Genomic DNA, 18,920 nt, shown 5'->3' on the forward strand with positions numbered 1-18,920 from the left:
TCCATTCTGACCACGGGAAGCCACTTAAGCTTTTGAAGCCTAAGTTTCTTTATCTGCCAGAGGGACATTATACTTGCCCAATTTCATGAAGTTACTGCATCTGCTTTGAAAAGCACAAAGTCCTCTAAAAAGGTAGGGTCTCATTTTCATGGGCTATAGGCCATCTGGCCACATCATACCTCAGCGAAGGTGGCCCCACCTTCCTGCTGGGTCTCCTACAACTTGGCACCCAGGGACTAGCCCCATGGACAAGAAGAGGCCACTGAAAGTAGAAGTGGCCATGGTTACACAGTGAAATGTGGAGAGAGAACGCTACAGTTGACTTCATGTTCGTTTTCTGTAGCATCAACACTCACACGTTTATCCCACAAACATGTCTTTTGTGCCTACTGAGCACCAGACACTGTGTAGAAATGGGCCTTCCTCCTGTCCTAAGATTCTCCACGCCTGTCCCTGTGAGAACTGCGGTGGTCCTGGACCCCAGAGGGGGTGCACAGCAGCACCAAGGCCTCCCTCCAAAGGCTGCCGCGATAATCAAAGGGCACAGGAGGTGAAGCTCTCAGCACAGTGCTTGGCGCAGAGAACGAGGGAAATGGTGGTGGGGGGATCTTTGTCCAGAGAAAGATCGAGGCCTCTGTACTGTGCCCTGCTTGTTAGGCCGAAGCCACCCGAATAGTCAGCAGTTTCCACATGTGCTTTTCAATACGAATGATCTTTTCTACAGCAAGAAGAGGTGTACTGTCATACTTGCTCCTCACAGACAGCAGGCAAGGGGGTCAGTCAACAGACAGGTTCCCTGACATGGCTGTTTCCTTTGTTCTTTGGCTCACTGAAGAACTCTCAGCTTAGAGGTCATCGGAGGAGGATGACCAGAGAACACGTGTGAATAAAGAAATCTGCACTATAGTTCTGAGCTGCATACACTGAAATGGAGAATAGCAGCAGCCTTCGGGGGAGAGGGAAGGATGTGTGTGCATGTGGCAGGGGGCCAGCCCAGGGGGACCAAAGTGGCCAGCATGCCACAAGTGGGCCTGTAAAACAGGAAGACTGCTGTTCTTCCCACGTGCCTCCGCCCAGGTCAACTCTTTCCTGATGCTTTGGTGGTTTAGGTTCACGAACTTGAAAAATCCAAACGGGCCCTGGAGCAGCAGGTGGAGGAAATGAGGACCCAGCTGGAGGAGCTGGAAGACGAACTCCAGGCCACGGAAGATGCCAAGCTTCGTCTGGAGGTCAACATGCAGGCCATGAAGGCGCAGTTCGAGAGAGACCTGCAAACCAGGGACGAGCAGAATGAAGAGAAGAAGCGGCTGCTGATCAAACAGGTAGGGCAGAAGGCACAGCCTCCACGACAAGGGGTGCAGGCTCTCAAAGCCCAGCTCTGGGTCAGTATCCTGTTCATTCATGTTAGAACACATCTGAGTAAACACAGAGTAACACAGAGAGTAAAATGAATTTATTTGGTCATTTGAGAATTTTATTATTTAAATTTTATTGTAATTAGTTTAGGTTTTTCTGTTCCTCAGACAGTATCATTGCTGCTTACACTTATCAATTAGAAAGCCCTCAGTGGACTCCCAAAGGAATCTGTGGTTAGGTTCAAGTTCCTTGTCTTAGAATGTGGGTATAGGAAAGAATTGATGCATCCCAGACACAGTGATTTGGCAGATGTCTGCGGTTCAGATCTCAAGTCCTAATAATTAGATCACTCTTCAAAAGGAAAAAGAGCAGATATTTAAATTTGTCATTTTATAAAGTTGTTATCCATGTATAAATTGTATACTTTTCTGAATGTATATTAGACACTTTTCTGCATGTATGTTAAATTTATAGTCTAAAACTTTAAATATGAATTGTGGATATTTTGCCAGTCCCTTCCAGTTCATGGCAATAAGTCTTGGATTTGGCGGGGGTGGGGGTGTGTGTGTTTTGAGACGGAGTCTCGCTCTGTCACCCAGGCTGGAGTGCAGTGGCACGATCTTGGCTCACTGCAACCTCTGCCTCCCAGGTTGAAGTGATTCTTCTGTCTCGGCCTCCCAAGTAGCTGGGACTACAGGCACACGCCATCATGTGCGGCTAATTTTTGTATTGTTAGTAGAGACGGGGTTTCATCGTGTTGGCCAGGCTGGTCTCAAACTCCTGGACTCAGGTGATCTGCCCATCTTGGCCTCCCAAAGTGCTGGGATTACAGGCATGAGCCACCATGCCCGGCCAGATGTGGGATATATTTAATTTTGCTTTATTATTTTCACTCCACTAATTATTGGTCATTTATTGCTGGATAACAAATTACCCCAAACTTAACAAATTATTGCAAACTGTGACAACATTTATGTCACAGTTTCTGTGTGTGAGGAATTGGGAAGCGATTGAGTCAGTGGTTCTGGTACAGTCAGGACCTTGGCCCTGGCTGCATCATCTGAAGGCCTGACCGGGGCTGGAGGAGCCGTGCCAAGCTGGCTCACACATGTGGTGTCAGCAGGAGGCCTCGGCAGCTTGCTACATGGGCCTCCTGAGTGTCCTGGAGGAGCTTCACGAGAGAGAGATCCAAAAGAAAGCAAGCAAGGAGGAAGCTTCCAGGCCTTTTATGACCTAATTTCCGAAGTCTCATGTGATCACTTTTTTATTCTGTTTGTCAGAAGCGAGTCACCAAGTCTGGCCCACATTCAAAAGGAGATTATGCTCCAACTCTTTAAGGTGGGGAGTATTAAAGAATTTGTAGACATTTTTTTAAACCACCACACTTTGAAATTCATGTTAAGTGGCTCTACATTAGGTGCCTCCTGCTATCCTGTGCCTTGAGGTACAGCCCCAGGTCTCTGCAGAATACAGCAAGTAGATGACGAGCGCCTCTGCATTATGCGGGAGCAGCTGCCCTGCTCCTCATCTCCCATGCCAACCCCTGCAGAGGAGCAGCAGCAGCGGCCCTGTTTCTCCCCTTTGGAGAGGACCAGTGGAGCCACCACTTGTCAAGCCTTGGTGCCTCCATACCAGCTCCCACACCACCCATCATCCTCTTAGCAGGAAGCGGAAGCTCTGTGAAGGCAGGGACCTTTCCTTGCTCACCTGAGCCTCCAGCTGCTAGAACACTACCTAGGGCATAGGTATTTATTAAGGTATTTATGACCTATACCTTAATAAATACATGACAAAGCAGTTATTTGTGGCTAAATAAGTGGACAAAGCAGGACAGGTTGAGGAGGCCAAGTCAAGGCAGTGACACACGGTCCCTGTGGACTCGGGCTGATAAGGTTTGGAGCTCAGCAGCTTCATGTCTGGTCCCCGTCATTGGTGACGGAGGCGTTGGAATTTGGTTTAAGGACTCCAGAGCACCTACTTCTGAGCGTCCCTCAGACAGTGTGAGCGTAGTGCCCCATCCCCACTGCACACTAGGAGGCTCACTGAGCGAAGAGTGCCGCAGAGTGAGTGAGTGGCTGACAGGTGTGTCCCCCTCAGTTTCCTGCCCACATCTTACTCATCCTCACGCTCCCATCTGTCTGCTCCAGAGCTGGCCTTCATTTCGTCCCTCCTCCATTGGACAGGTTTGACTGCTCCCCCCTTCCTGCTTATCAAAGGCAGCTTCTGTGTGGTTCTGGCACCCTTGTAACTTGGCCATGCCCCACGTCCTCGCAGCTCTAGGAAACAGGCGTGCCCGCTTAGTCCTCTGCACCTCTTAGCAACCACCCCATGCCCACTCTGTGCCTACTCCAGCCTTTATTACATGGTTACCGCATTTGTCTCGGGTCTTTCCATCTTGGCTTCATCTACACTCTGAGCTCAGGTCCCTGGCTGCCTTCTCATGCCCTCACAGCAGTCAGTGGGATGGTTTGTATTAGGTGGTGGTGTTTAAAGACCCCTTTGAACACAATTCAGCTACTGTGGTTTTCTGTTGATAGTAACTGTTTGGTAACAGAGACCTCTACAGAGTAACAGAAGGTCACACTCACCCGAGTCACCAGAGCCCCAACTTGAGAAGAGGCTGCCTGCTCTGTGAGCAGAAAGTTGGAGTTAACCCAGCATAACCCAATGCTGTCCATTAGGTGCGGGAGCTCGAGGCGGAGCTGGATGACGAGAGGAAACAGCGGGCGCTTGCTGTGGCTTCAAAGAAAAAGATGGAGATAGACCTGAAGGACCTCGAAGCCCAAATCGAGGCCGCGAACAAAGCTCGGGATGAGGTGATTAAGCAGCTCCGCAAGCTCCAGGTAGGTGCCACCGCCCATGGAGTATCTGGATGGCATCACGTGGTCCCACTGAGATCCAGCACCACGTGACCTGTGTGGCTTCTACAGAGTCCAGCAGTGAAGCTGGCGGGGACAGCACTGCAGTACCACCCGGGGGCCACAGCACCACTGTCACCCACCCTAGGGGCATAGCACTGTGTCAGCGCAGCCGGGGGCGGGGCAGCAGGCCATGAAGACGCTGCTTGTGTGTCCGCTGTGTCCACGGGAGATACTTGAATGCACTTAGCAACACAGCTGGGGTGGAGGAACCACGCGGGGTTCCTGTGGCCCTGAGAGCCTGTGGCGATGCTTAAAACCCACCCTTCCTCACCTCAAGAGGAGGGTCATGTCGACCCAGGCCCTTAGTGCTGTAGCTTTTGTGATCTTTTCGGTCTGTTTTTAATCATCACTTTTTCTACCCAGATGATGGGCCAGTTTTTACTACCACAATGACAAGAGGTGATCTCTGCAAGAGTTCACAGTGTGAGCAGGCAGGCAGTGGCCTCACCCATAGTACAGATGGGAGCTACTTCTCAGGGGAGCCGCTCCGTTATGACGAGAACTTTTCCTTTGACCTTGTTGACACCACATCTTGAAAATTTATTTTAACAAAATATAAAGAAGAAATTTTTATGTACAAAGATCTTTAGCTGAAGTGTTATTATTTAGGAGAAATGGAAACCCCCTAAATGTCAATGGACTGCTAACCATCTAAGTGATGGGGTGTGTGGGGAACAATGGCCGGAATTAAATGAATAGAGGAAAATACAGTGTAGGGTGGTTTAGCTTGTAACTCTACACACATGTGTGTATACATTTTCACATACAGACATGCAGGCAGACATACTTACCTAGAAACAAGTTTGGAAAGAAAGTCATCTCTGGATAATAGGTTGGTAGGAACTTGTTTTCATATACTTTTTTTTTTTTTTGGAAGCTAAATATAAAGGTTTTTTTTTTTTTTTTTTTTTTTTAAGAGATAGAGTCTCACTCTGCCATCCAGGTGGGAGTACAGTGGTGCAGTCATGGCTCACTGCAGCCTGGGCTCAAGATTTTTATTAGCTAATTACAAAAGTTATTAAGCTAATTAATTACAAAGAATATAAATTATAATACTGTGATTTTATTTAACAGCTTTATTGAAATATAGCTTACATACCATACAATTCACCAATTTAGCATTTTCAATGTTTTTTAGTTTATTCGTAGGCTTATTCAGCCACCACCACTATCAAATTTGGGGCATTTTGGTCCCTCCTAAAAATCCTCTACCCTGGCCAGGCACGGTGGCTCAAGCCTGTAATCCCAGCACTTTGGGAGGCTGAGACGGGCGGATCACGAGGTCAGGAGATCGAGACCATCCTGGCTAACATGGTGAAACCCCGTCTCTACTAAAAAATACAAAAAACTAGCCGGGCGAGGTGGCGGGCGCCTGTAGTCCCAGCTACTCGGGAGGCTGAGGCAGGAGAATGGCGTAAACCCGGGAGGCAGAGCTTGCAGTGAGCTGAGATCCGGCCACTGCACTCCAGCCTGGGCGACAGAGCGAGACTCCGTCTCAAAAAAAAAAAAAAAAAATCCTCTACCCATTAGCTGTCATTCCCCATTCCCTGTATCCCTGCTGCATTCTGCATTAATCAACTACTAATCTTTCAGTCTCTATAGATTTGCCTTTGTTTCATATTTCATATCAGTGGAATCATACAATATGTGGCTTTTTGTGACTGGTTTTCCACTTAGCATAATGTTTTCAAAGTTCATCCATGTAGCAGCATGAATAAGTACCGCACTCCTTTTTATTACTGAGACTCTACTGTGTGGATACATCTACCACATTTTATTCATCTATCCCTGAGTTGGACATTTGGGTGTTTCCAGTTTTTGACTTCTGAATAATGCCTCTATGAACATTCATATGCATTTGTGTGGACATGTGCTTTCAGTTTTCTCAGAAATATACCTAGGAGTGGAACTGATCTGGGGTAAATGCTACCTCTGTGTTTAACTTTGAGGAACTGCCAAACTGTTTCCCACAGTGACTGCAGTTTTACATTCCCACCAGCTATCTGTGAGGGTTCAAATTTCTCCACATCTTGTCAACACTTGTTATTGTCCATCTTTTGATTGTAACCATCTTAGTGGGTGTGAAGTGACATTTCATTGTGGCTTTTATTTTTATTTCTCTAATGACTACTAATGAGATTGAACAGCTGAGCTGTCTTTTAATTACTGAGTTGAAACAATTCTGTATTCTGGATATAAATTCTTTATGAGATAAATGATTTCCACACCTACCTTAGCTTACTAATTTCTGCCACCCAAAAAAAAAAAAAAAAAGCCAGCTTGGGTTTTGATAGTTTATTGTGTTGATGTGTAGATCAATTTGGAGAGTATTGCTATTTTAACAATATTAAGTCGTCTGGTCTATGAACATGGATAATCTTTCCTTTTATTTAGATCTTTTTTATTTTTTTCAGTAATATTTTGTAGTTCTTGGTACACAAGTCTTTCACTTCTTTTGTTTATATCTAAGTTTGTATTCTTTTGATTCTATTATAAATGTAATTGCTTTCTTTTGAATGTTTATAGTTGGTGTATAGAAATTGATGTTTGTATGTTGATCTTGTATTCTGCAATCTTGCTAAACTCATCTATTAGTTCTTGTGGGCTTTTTCTTTTATTGTCCATATTACCAGCAGTTCTAATTCTTTTTGTGTCTTTCTTAAGCCTGTCTATATATAAGATCAGATCATCAGCAAATTGAACTAGTTTTACTTCTTCCTTTCCAATCTAGATATCTTTTATTTCTTTGTCTTGCCTAATTAATTACCCTGGCTGGAATCTTTGTTGCAGTGTTAAATAGAAGTGGCAGGATCAGACTTCCTTGTCTTGTTTCTCATCTTTTAGAGGGAAACCAGTCATTGATCCTTAAGTATGATATTGGCTGTCAGTTTTTCATTGATGCCTTTAATCAGAATTGAAGAAATTTCCTTCTGTTCATAGCTTGAGTATTTTTATATTGAAAGGGTATTAGATTTTGTCAAGTGCTTCTTCAGCATTTATTGTGATGATTATATGGTTATATTCATTTTTGGTTGTCAAACCAACCTTGCATTCCTCAGATAGATCCCACTTGGTCATGGTATATAATCCTTTTCACATGTTGCCAGACTCAGTTTGCTACTATTTTGTTGAAGATTTTTGCATTTGTATTCATAACGGATTTCATTTTGATCTGTAGTTTTCTTATGATATCCTTGTCATTTCCATATACTTTTATATTTACAATGAAAGTATATTACTTTTATAATCTAGAAAAAAAAAATATCATGTTTACAAGCTCAGAATGGGGCCAGGCACAGTGACTCACACCTGTAATTAGGAGGAATGCTTGAGGCCTTGAGTTTGACACCAGCCTGGACAACATAACCAGGGGTCATCTCTAAAAAAAATTTAACTAAAACTAAGAATGTAAACCACCCCAAAACCTTCTTATTAATAGGCTCAGATGAAGGATTACCAACGTGAATTAGAAGAAGCTCGTGCATCCAGAGATGAGATTTTTGCTCAATCCAAAGAGAGTGAAAAGAAATTGAAGAGTCTGGAAGCAGAGATCCTTCAATTGCAGGAGGTTGGTTTGTTATTTATTCATCCATTTGTTCAACAAATATATTTGCCCTTGAAATTACTCCAAGATCAAAAAAAAATTTAATATGTTTGTAGCCCACTGTAATGTCAGTATACATTTTTATTTTTGTTTGTTTAAGTATCCATTTTTAATATGGTCCTCAACCTTCTTGTTACTTCAGTTTGGAAACAGAAAATGATCACTTTGACACTGCTCATATGTATTCCTCCACCTGGCTAAAGGCAAAGGAGCTGATGAGCAGCTTTTCAAGCCACCTCTTGGCCTGTTCCCCTGTGCAGGAAAGGGAAGTGATACTTTAGTGTTGATACGCAGCAAGTACTATGTAACTCCAACCTTGGTGATGCAAAATTGCCTTGTTTTTACACAGAAGCACTATTCATGTGATAACTTAAAAGGAGAGAAGTTTGTTTCATTGAATTCCTATTATTCCTTCATTTATCTTTTTTGTAGGTTCTCATGAGGCAGAGACTGATAAAGTGTTGCATATAGGAATTGTAACAGTGCAAGGCACACTTAAATACACACATTACCGTATAAATGAGGGATAATCAAAATTTCTTCAAACCTGAAAAGATAAATATTATCAGTTAATATGAAAAAACTCCCAATACAAATACCTACAAATATTGGATAAAATATTAGCAAAGGCAGAGTTGAGCTTGCAAGAAAGGAGGATGGCTCTCTCGGTGTCAGGAATGAACAAGGAACTGAAAACCAGATGAGTAAAAACCAAGCAGACCCTGAGAAGAGGACCTGAGAGCCAGCTTCCGGAGGTTTCCATCCCGCTGTCCTCTATCTCACCGTTTTTTGCTCCTTGTTTTTTTTTTTTTTGACTTCTTGAGTTGGACACTTAGCTCATGAGCTTTCAAGCTTCTTGTCTAATATGTTTATAAAAGACTGTAAATTCCCCTCTAAGATCTGTTTTCATCATGTCCCACAGATTTTGATGTGGAGTAATTTCATTGTCATGTAATTTTAAATTTTTCTAATTTCTATTATGGTTTCTTCTTCATCCCGTGAAGAATCTAAGCTTGCGGTTTAAATTTCCAAATGTCTGGCATTTGCTTGTTTTTTAAGTTGCTTTCTAGTTTTATCACATTGTGGTCAGAGAATGTTGAGAAGGGCTCTGGGACCTAGAACATGTTAGTTTTCGTAAGTGTTCCGTGTGTAGTTACAAACGATGCATGTTCATCAGTGAAGTAGATGTGTAAGCTCTATGTATCCATCATGGAGCTGATTGGTGAGATCCCCACATGCACATTTCCCCAAAGGCGATGTGGCTCTTGGAGCCTGCCTCCTAGAGAGCGCTCCTGGGCCATTACCCAGATGTCCAAGCGGCATTCTCTGTACCATACTGTTTTTTCTGAAAGCGTTTCTTTCAGACTCTCAGGCAAGGCCTGAATCACACTGCATTAAGGAGAAGAGACTGAGCTGGAAAGCTGGCCCTGCCCTTCCCCCTATTTCTGACACTTTTCCTTCAAACACCTCTGTTACTCTGGCTTAGAGGCCCCAGGGTCCCTTCCTTTCTCCCCTGGGTCCCTCAGTCTGCCCAGAGCTCCCCCACCACCCCCCCAGCCAGTGGACAATGAGTGTTTCATAGGCCCAACAGGACAAAACACCAGAGGCCAGATGGCAGAGCTGTCTGGAGTCAGTGGCCCTGGGATCAGGCCTGGAACATTCTGTCTGCTGCCTCTCTTTCCTTCCTGACTCCCACCGTGCCCTGTGTGCCAGGATGTGCTAGAACCCGGGCCTGTCAGAGGCCTTCGGCCCACACTCATGTAAGGCAGGTGCATGTGCCGGAGCAGACAGAGGCGCTGCCGTGCAGCCCTGCTCCTAAGACACCTTCAAGGTGTGCTCTTGCCAACTGCGGCATCTTTTGGAAGGGGCAGCTGGTGGGAAGAGCCCTGGACGGGGAGTCGGAACCCTGACTTTTTGCTGCTGACTAACCTCGGGACTTTGGGCCAGTATCTTCATCCAGGTGGGCCTCAGCTCCCTTATTTATAAGATAAATGCACCCTTGACTCCTTTCTATGGCAAATCATCTTTCCAAAGAAGTTTGTGGAAAAGCAGCCATCAGGCAGTTCTTCCGTGGGCTGGCAGGCACAGGGCTGTCCCCATTGTCCTGCCCAGTCCTCTGAGAGCCCCCCGTGGAGCCACAGTCCCCTTCAAGAAAGAGGCCTTGCCCACCTCAGGCCCAGCTCTGCAAACACTTGAGCCCCTGTGGAGGCGCCCCCCTGCCTCCTCCCCATGGGAGCGTTGGTCCTTGTTGCTGCACAGCTGCCTGGATCCGCACTGGTCTGTGCAGCCAGCGTCCTTGATCTCACACTGTTTATGTGAAAGACACTTCAGGATCATCAGTTGGTACAGCTCAGGTTTCTTAGGGTTCAGGGTTTGTATAAAGTTCGTGCTCAGTTTCTATTAAGAGGCACCAGTTTTCCAAGAAGGGCAGGAACATAGGCACCTCTTACGCCGGAGGTGACAGCAAAGCCCTTACGGCAATGAAGACTTCCCTCTGGACGTTTTTGTGTAAGATGCTGACACCACACACCACCTGGCTGGTCTGCACCGAGCAGATTTTCGCCAGTTTATTTCTCAACAGTGACAGGAACAAGGTCGCTGTAGCTTCAGGCACTGTCAGATTCCACAGGTGAGGAAACTGTTCACAGCCAGAGCTTAACGCAGTCTCCACTGCCCACTGCTTAGGAACTTGCCTCGTCTGAGCGAGCCCGCCGACACGCCGAGCAGGAGCGAGACGAACTGGCGGACGAGATCGCCAACAGCACCTCTGGCAAGTGAGTCTCCCGTGGCGGGGGCGGGTTCTTCGCCCTCAGGCACACACACTGCTGAGAAGGCTGGAGGTGTCCACGCACCCAGTATCAGCAGGTGGTTTGCTCCTCTCTAGCTGGGCCTGGGCTGCCTCAGCCATCATACCCCGGGGCCAGTCCTGCTGAGCCCCGCACACCGCAAGCGGGAGCCGTGGTGCGCACTAACGGGCACTGCGGGCCTCCACTTTCCAGTCCATTAGCTTTGGCGAGCAGGTTCCTCAGATATGACCTTTCACTGAATTCATTTTTCGTTAAAAGTCATTATCTTTTTTTTCCAATTCAGTCGATTTCTCCACTTAATTACTGAACCAGAGGTTCATCACGTGCCTTTGTGAGCATGCCATCATGAGTAGAATTTGATTCTCAGAGATTGGAAACCACTGAAGAGTTTCAGCAGGGGGAGGCTGGGGTTGTGCTTGCGTTTTGTAAGTGACTCTGGCTGCTGTCTGTGGAGAACAGCTGGAGAGAGGCAGGCAGGGCAGCGGGAGGCCACCCCAGCGGTCCAGGTGAGAGATGACAGGCCTGCATCTGGGTGGTGGCAGTGGGGGAGGGTGTTTGGAAGTGTCATCAGTGGGACCTACTGATGGATTCGGGGCTGGCTGCTCAGGTTTCCAGCAACAGGGTGGGTGGAGGAGCCTTCCCTGAGGCTCCCATGCTGTGCTGAGCTGGGATTGAACTGTCCCCTCCTCCTCTCCCCACCAGGTCCGCGCTGCTGGATGAGAAGCGGCGTCTGGAGGCTCGGATCGCACAGCTGGAGGAGGAGCTGGAAGAGGAGCAGAGCAACATGGAGCTGCTCAACGACCGCTTCCGCAAGACCACTCTACAGGTGGCCCACGCAGGAGCCCGTCACCCGGGGAGGGCTGTGCTACTCCTCAGGCACAAGTGACCATAAACTCCTCTCTCCTCTCTAGGTGGACACGCTGAACGCCGAGCTAGCAGCCGAGCGCAGCGCCGCCCAGAAGAGCGACAACGCGCGCCAGCAACTGGAGCGGCAGAACAAGGAGCTGAAGGCCAAGCTGCAGGAGCTCGAGGGTGCTGTCAAGTCCAAGTTCAAGGCCACCATCTCAGCCCTGGAGGCCAAGATTGGGCAGCTGGAGGAGCAGCTTGAGCAGGAAGCCAAGTAAGAGGTTTTTGCTGTCATAAACCAAAACTTACCAGCCAGGCTTAGTCAGAGACAAAACAGACACGCCCCTTTCGGGAGGGGCTCCCCACTGCGTGGGCGGAGAACACATATAACCAGAGTGGGAGACAGAAGTTGGTGTGAGCTGTGAGAGGAGAGCTGTGAGCGTTCAGAGGCTGGGAGGACAGACGGCCTCTGTGAACAGTCAGGGAAGGCTGGGCTTTAGGACTCAGCTCCAGGGCTCACCACATGTGCACCCCCTGATTTCCTAGGCACCCTGAGTTTGCATCTCCTACCCAGAGTCGATTTCCCAAGCGTGTGGCATCCCATGAAGCGCTAGTTTGCGGCCAGAGAACAAATGCAGTATGACAGAAATCAAAGCCTTTCTTCTCCCATAGGAAAGGATTGCTTAACAGCTTTCATGTTGTATTAAAGCATGAGAAATTGTACAGCACAGCTGCTGGCAGGCAGGCGTTTACAAAGCTATTAGGTCATAGTCCCCAGAGCCAGGGTAGACCTTCAGATTCACCCTCTTGTTGGGGAGCGTGGAGCCCAGAAATGCAGGGCTCGTGGCCAGAACACCTGCATCCTCCCCAGTCCCCCGTCCCAGGACTTCCCACTCCACTCTTGGACTCCAGTGGGCTGAATCAAACAGTTAAGGGTTTGTTTCTGGTTGGAACTAACAGAACTCACCCTTTCGGCTGACTCCATCCCTATCCATGTTTGCATATTTGTTAAGGAACGAAATAACTTTTTCTGTCTTCCACGGAGTCCTCCAAATAAGTTACCTCTCCTTCACATGGGACGATGTAGACCTATCTAGAAACATGGATTTGTTTCACCCCTAACCAAAGAGGGAGTGTAGGGGGTTTGTTTTTTGTTTTTGTTTTTTCAATGTGAGCTGCCAAAGCCCTACGTCATAGGAGGTAATCAGTAAATTCTCAAGTGAAACAATCACTTAATAAATTGGGTTGTTTCTTAGGGGAAAAGTTTAGGTGATTAAGGATGGCACCTTCAAAAGTCTGTGTTCAGTGTAACTGACAGGTAGCTTGTATGTAACATTTGCTGTTTAGAAGATCACTGTGTACAGGCCGGGCGCGGTGGCTCACGGCTGTAATCTCAGCACTTTGGGAGGCCAAGGCAGACAGATCACCAGAGGTGAACAGTTCGAGACCAGCCTGGCCAACTTAGTAAAACCCCGTCTCTACTAAAAATACAAAAATTAGCCGGGCGTGGCAGCACGCACCTGTAGTCCCAGCTACACGGGAGGCTGAGGCAGGAGAATCGCTCGAACCCGGGAGGCGGAGGTTGCAGTGAGCAGAGATGGTGCCATTGCACTGCAGCCTGGGCGACAGAGCGAGACTCCGTCTCAAAAACACAAAAAGAAAGATAACTGAGTACAGTGAGTAATACCTGTGTACAGTAATTAATACACATGCAGGAAAAACGTGCTTTGTCTACCTTTCGCTACTGAGGAATACGCTAAAGGCAATTCCTGTTTTGACCAGAAGGAAAAGCTCTCAACACCACATTAGTCACGATATTCTGGGCAGAGAGGTCCATGATGCCTCCACCATGTGTCATCTTCCCAAAGAAAAAGGGCTTTAAAAAATATTTTTTCCCCACACAAAATATCATTTCAAGAATTTCAGAACTACTGTGACCACTTTCACAGGGAACGAGCAGCCGCCAACAAATTAGTCCGTCGCACTGAGAAGAAGCTGAAAGAAATCTTCATGCAGGTGGAGGATGAGCGTCGACACGCGGATCAGTATAAAGAGCAGGTACGTGCAGAAATGCCTCCCTGGGAAGCATGTGAGCAAAGGAACTGGTGGAGAACGCGCTGGTGGCACAACTGACCAGTGGAATTCAGGGGCCTCCCGATTCTGATGTTTCGGCTAACACGGGCTGTTCCATGTTCCTGGCGGGCACTCTCAGTACCCGAGACACAGGAGGGAGGGGACAGCAGATCAGGAAGCAAGTTGCAGTGAGGCCTGGACTGAACTGTAAAGCTCCTGCTTTCTCCACTAGAATGTGTGCTTCGTGAGTACAGGGATTTCTGCCTATTTAGCTCCCTGTTATCTCCCTAATGCCTAGTGTAGTTCCTGGACATTGCTGGCAGTGATGAGGTACTGGCTGGGTGTAGGGTGGACCCAGGAGATAGTGAATAGAAAGTGAAGGGAAGACAGAGGTACTGCACGCTGCACCCGAGTGGCTTCGGTGTCTGCATCCAGGCCCCCTTCTCTAAGTGCGCAGGGAATGTTCCGCAGGACTTTCAACTGTGGGGCAGGCCTGCCCTGATGGCAGCGTGGGCAGCTGTACCCTCCCTCCCGCTCCCTGCCCTCTGCCTGGTGAGACTTCACACTGCAGACACTGGCCAGAAAGGTGGATGGATCTGAGGATTTCACTGCCTTTGGCCCGAACCCTCCCCAACTTCATTCACTCGGTCAAGCAACCTGGCCTTCCCTTCCCAGCCCCACCCTTGGGGCCTAGCAACATGGAGAACAGTTGAGGGCGGTGTGCGCTGGGCCCCCGAGGCGCTGGCCAGCCCCTGTGTGGCTCAGGAATGAAGGGTCCGAAAGGGAGGCTCTTAGTTCTGTGGCAGGTCATCCCAGGGTGCTTTTCTGCTTGAATCCGAGTATGATATCTGAGATGCCCATCCTTGAAAGGAGGTGTAGAGATGCACTGTACAACCTCCCGGGCTTGGGGATTGTACCACATTGCTGGTTCTTCCGCATTTTGCAAGAATAGCAGTTCCCTTTCTAGGTCACGTGTGTGAAGATAGTAAACTTATTTTTCTGCAGAAAACTCACCGGTAAAAAACATCTTGAGTATTTTTTCGTTTTTTTGGCCTAGTGTGCTTTGTAGATGCTGGCTTTGCTGAGAGCGGCAGGCCAGTTACAGAGCCTCCGACCAGCCCCCAGGCATGTGTGTACATCCGTGTACACGTGTGCTCACAAGAGTAACAGGCAGAGCCCTGCACTGCCACACTCGGGGTGCAGAGAGGCCGACACTGGGCTCACCAGTTTGGTTTGTTTTGGTTCATGTGCCCTCCCCAAGATGGAGAAGGCCAACGCTCGGATGAAGCAGCTTAAACGCCAGCTGGAGGAAGCAGAAGAAGAAGCTACGCGTGCCAACGCATCTCGGCGTAAACTCCAGCGGGAACTGGATGATGCCACCGAGGCCAACGAGGGCCTGAGCCGCGAGGTCAGCACCCTGAAGAACCGGCTGAGGTGAGCAGGCATGTGGCCCCGAGCTGACAGGCAGCTGCTTTGTGGGTTAGCTTAGGCTCGGGGCGTAGCTGGTTGGAGGAAGTTCACTTAGATCCATGCCCGGTGATCCATTCTTTCTCCTGAACCACTTCATTTAAGATTTCTGACCTTGATAGTCATCCTCGGGGAGAATAAAAGAGGAGCAAGCCCACTCATTGCCAGTCACTAGAGGACCACACTCATCCACCACACCAGGCTGGAGCTGCGTCAGACGTTCATCCCCGTCCAGACATCCAGTAGCGAGGCGAGCTCCCAGCCTCTGTTAAAAAGCAGGGCAGGGGGCAGGAGCTCCTCCCGGGACCTGGTGCCATCAGCCCTCCTCATTACGGTCCTCCTCACTACACTGGATCTGCTGTGTACCAGGGCGAGGGCGGAGCGTGGGAGAGCTACGGCTGAGGTCCCTGCCCCGCAAGACCAGCTCAGCCGAGGTTACAGCACGTCTGGCCGACGGGCAGATTTGGTGCATAACCCGCTTTTGTACAGCCATCAAGCTAAGAATGGTGTCTACATTTTTAAATGGTTCTAAAAACACAAAAACAAAGAATATTCAACAGAGTCCCTAGGTGGCCCACAAATCCTCAATAAAATATTTGCTATCTGGCTGATTCCCTTGTTAGCAGGTAGAGCTTGGCCTTAATCCGTCTTCCTTACCATTTCCATCACAGACAGTCCTAGGCTGAACCAAGTCCTCCCCAGTTCTCCGAGGGCCCTGCTTTGGCCGCTCTGCAGGCAGGGTCGTGGGAGAGGCAGAAAGGCACAGTCTTTTCCCATCGGACCGCCGCCCCCACAAGGTCGTGTGTCCGAGGAAGGGGTGCAGGGGGAAGGTTCTGCTGCGCTGAGTGGTTGGACGTACTGACAGCCACGTGCTCCTGTCTGTTGACCCACACACATCCGCTTCCTGTTCTCTCCAGGCGGGGCGGCCCCATCAGCTTCTCCTCCAGCCGATCTGGCCGGCGCCAGCTGCACATTGAAGGAGCTTCCCTGGAGCTCTCCGACGACGACACGGAAAGTAAGACCAGTGATGTCAATGAGACGCAGCCACCCCAGTCAGAGTAAAGTCGCAGGAAGCCAGAGGAGGCGATACAGTGGGACACTTAGGAACGCACCGGTGCCAGCCTGCCTTGGGGCCTCCTGCAGATTTAGGAAATTGGCAAGCTACGGGATTCCTTCCTGAAAGATCAACTGTGTCTTAAGGCTCTCCAGCCTACGCATACTGTATCCCGCTTCAGACTTAGGTACAATTGCTCCCCTTTTTATATATAGACACACACAGGACACACATATTAAACAGATTGTTTCATCATTGCATCTATTTTCCATATAGTCATCAAGAGACCATTTTATAAAACACGGTAAGAACCCTTTTTAAACAAACTCCAGGCCCTTGGCTGCGGGTCGCTGGGTTATTGGGGCAGCGCCGTGGGCGTCGCTCAGTCGCTCTGCATGCTCTCTGTCGTACAGGCAGGTCACCTAGTTCTGTGTTCACGTGGCCCCCGACTCCTCAGCCACATCAAGTCTCCTAGACCATTGTGGACTCTAAACTGCACTTGTCTCTCTCATTTCTCTCAAATAATGATCAACACTATTTCAGTGAGCAAACTGTGAAAGGGGCTTTGGAAAGAGTAGGAGGGGTGGGCTGGATTGGAAGCAACACCCATTTGGGGTTACCATGCCCATCCCCCAAGGGGGGCCCTGCCCCTCGAGTCGATGGTGTCCCGCATCTCCTCATGTGAACTGTCCTTGGCCAGGGCTGGTCTGTGCATAGAAGGGATAGTGGCCACACTGCAGCTGTGGCCCCAGGTGGCAGCCATGGATCACGTAGACTTCCAGATGGTCTCCCGAACTGCCTGGCTCAGCCGGTGCCCTCCTCACGTCAGGAGCAAGCAGCCGCGGACCCCTAGGCCGAGCTGGTGGAAGGCCCTCCCTCGCCAGCCAGGCCCTCACGCTGACCTTGCAAATTCAGCCGCTGCTTTGAGCCCAAAATGGGAATATTGGTTTTGTGTCCGAGGCTTGTTCCAAGTTTGTCAATGAGGTTTATGGAACCTCCAGAACATATGCCATCTTCCTGAATGTTGACATGCCAGTGGGTGTGACTCCTTCATTCTTCCTTCTCCCTTCCCTTTGGACAGTGTTACAGTGAACACTTAGCATCCTGTTTTTGGTTGATAGTTAAGCAAACTGACATTACGGAAAGTGCCTTAGACACTACAGTACTAAGACAATGTTGAATATATCATTCGCCTCTATAACAATTTAATGTATTCAGTTTTGACTGTGCTTCATATCATGTACCTCTCTAGTCAAAGTGGTATTACAAACATTCAGTGACAATGAATCAGTGTTAATTCTAAATCCTTGATCCTCTGCAATGTGCTTGAAAACACAAACCTTTTGGGTTAAAAGCTTTAACATCTGTTAGGAAGAATTTGTCCTGTGGGTTTGGAATCTTGGATTTCCCCCTTTATGAATTGTACTGGCTGTTGACCACCAGACACCTGACCGCAAATATCTTTTCTTGTATTCCCATATTTCTAGACAATGATTTTTGTAAGACAATAAATTTATTCATTATAGATATTTGCGCCTGCTCTGTTTACTTGGAGAAAAAAGCACCCGTGGAGAATAAAGAGACCTCAATAAACAAGAATAATCATGTGAACATGGAATCTGTTTTCTCACCTTCTGTTCTCGATTTCCCATCTGTGATGTGACTGGAGGGTGGGCGCCACACAGACTTCAAATGACGGCGCCAGGCCCTTTCGCCGAGGGCGCTGTCTCCCAGGTCAGACGACAGAGTAATTCTCAGGCCAGTCCTGGCTCCAACTCTTGTTCCTGCCAGTGTCTCGCGGGGTGCAGATGCACTAGAAAGGAAAAGACCACCCAAAGGCAGGGGCTGGCCTGGCTGTCAAGGGAGTGAGGTAGGAGGGCTCTGGTCACCAACCAATGAAGCTCACTGCTGGGTTAGGACATTTTCAGAGGTCCAAGACATTTCAGGCTGCATTTTCAGGCAGACACGTATTGAGGATGCTTTTGAAGGCTTCAGTGATGGGGCCACAGCCTCTCCCGTGCAGGCCAACTAGGATGAGAGAGATCCTAGGGCAGTACAGAATCACACAGAGAATGCCCATTTCTTATTCCATGACATTCTTGGGTTAGGCTGGTTCCGGGGGCAAGGGGTCTGTGACGGCTTCTTGGCAGCAGTGGGAACGTGTGAAATGGGCAGAAGTGCCCTCTTCCTCCTGTGCCACCACCATGCAGAGGAAAGGTGAGTCACAGGTGTGGTGCTTCACCCCCGCATCCAGTATTTTATCCAAGAGTGTATGGAATTCAGAGGCTTGTTTTTCTCAAAAAGAACTCTGGGCTGGGCGCGGTGCTCAAGCCTATAATCCCAGCACTTTGGGAGGCCAGTGGATCATTTGAGGTCAGAAGTTCAAATCGAGCCTGGCCAACGTGGTAAAACCCCATCTCTACTAAAAACACAAAAATTCGCCAGGTGTGGTGGTGTGCACCTGTAGTCCCAGCAACTTGGGGGGCTGAGGCATGAAAATCACTTGAACCTGGGAGGCGGAGGCTACAGTGAGCTGAGAGCAGGCCACTGCACTCCAGCCTGGGCGACGGAGGGAGACGCCGTCAAAAAAAAAAAATCTTCCCTACTGGCTGGTCTAACTGGTGTTCACATCACAGTTTCCCAACTACTCAGCGTGCCAGAAAAACCACCTGTGTGGACCAATTCCAGGCCCTGGTGCTGCGAAGATACTATTTAATAACTAGAAGGGACCTTTCTTGACTGACCACACTCCAGGCCTAAGGAAAGGTAGTTTCTACAACCTTTGTCGGGCA

General features: G+C 48.5%; 1 protein-coding gene across 7 annotated transcripts in view; it reads left to right on the forward strand.

Annotated features, from left to right (window-relative positions):
* MYH10 (myosin heavy chain 10) overlaps positions 1–17,657 on the forward strand; it is a 318,611-nt gene extending 300,954 nt beyond the window's left edge. For all 7 annotated transcript variants that reach the window (XM_050765168.1, XM_050765167.1, XM_050765171.1 and 4 more), the window contains 9 exons: positions 1,110–1,322; positions 4,038–4,199; positions 7,717–7,845; positions 10,567–10,655; positions 11,391–11,514; positions 11,600–11,808; positions 13,484–13,592; positions 14,869–15,041; positions 15,992–17,657. In XM_050765168.1, the coding sequence (XP_050621125.1) occupies positions 1,110–1,322; positions 4,038–4,199; positions 7,717–7,845; positions 10,567–10,655; positions 11,391–11,514; positions 11,600–11,808; positions 13,484–13,592; positions 14,869–15,041; positions 15,992–16,136 (1,353 nt within the window). In that variant the 3' untranslated portion in view covers positions 16,137–17,657. The remainder of the gene's footprint in view (positions 1–1,109; positions 1,323–4,037; positions 4,200–7,716; positions 7,846–10,566; positions 10,656–11,390; positions 11,515–11,599; positions 11,809–13,483; positions 13,593–14,868; positions 15,042–15,991) is intronic.
* The last annotated feature ends 1,263 nt before the right edge of the window (positions 17,658–18,920 follow it).

Source organism: Macaca thibetana, chromosome 16 (assembly GCF_024542745.1).
Source record: "Macaca thibetana thibetana isolate TM-01 chromosome 16, ASM2454274v1, whole genome shotgun sequence".
NCBI classification, from domain to species: domain Eukaryota; kingdom Metazoa; phylum Chordata; class Mammalia; order Primates; family Cercopithecidae; genus Macaca; species Macaca thibetana.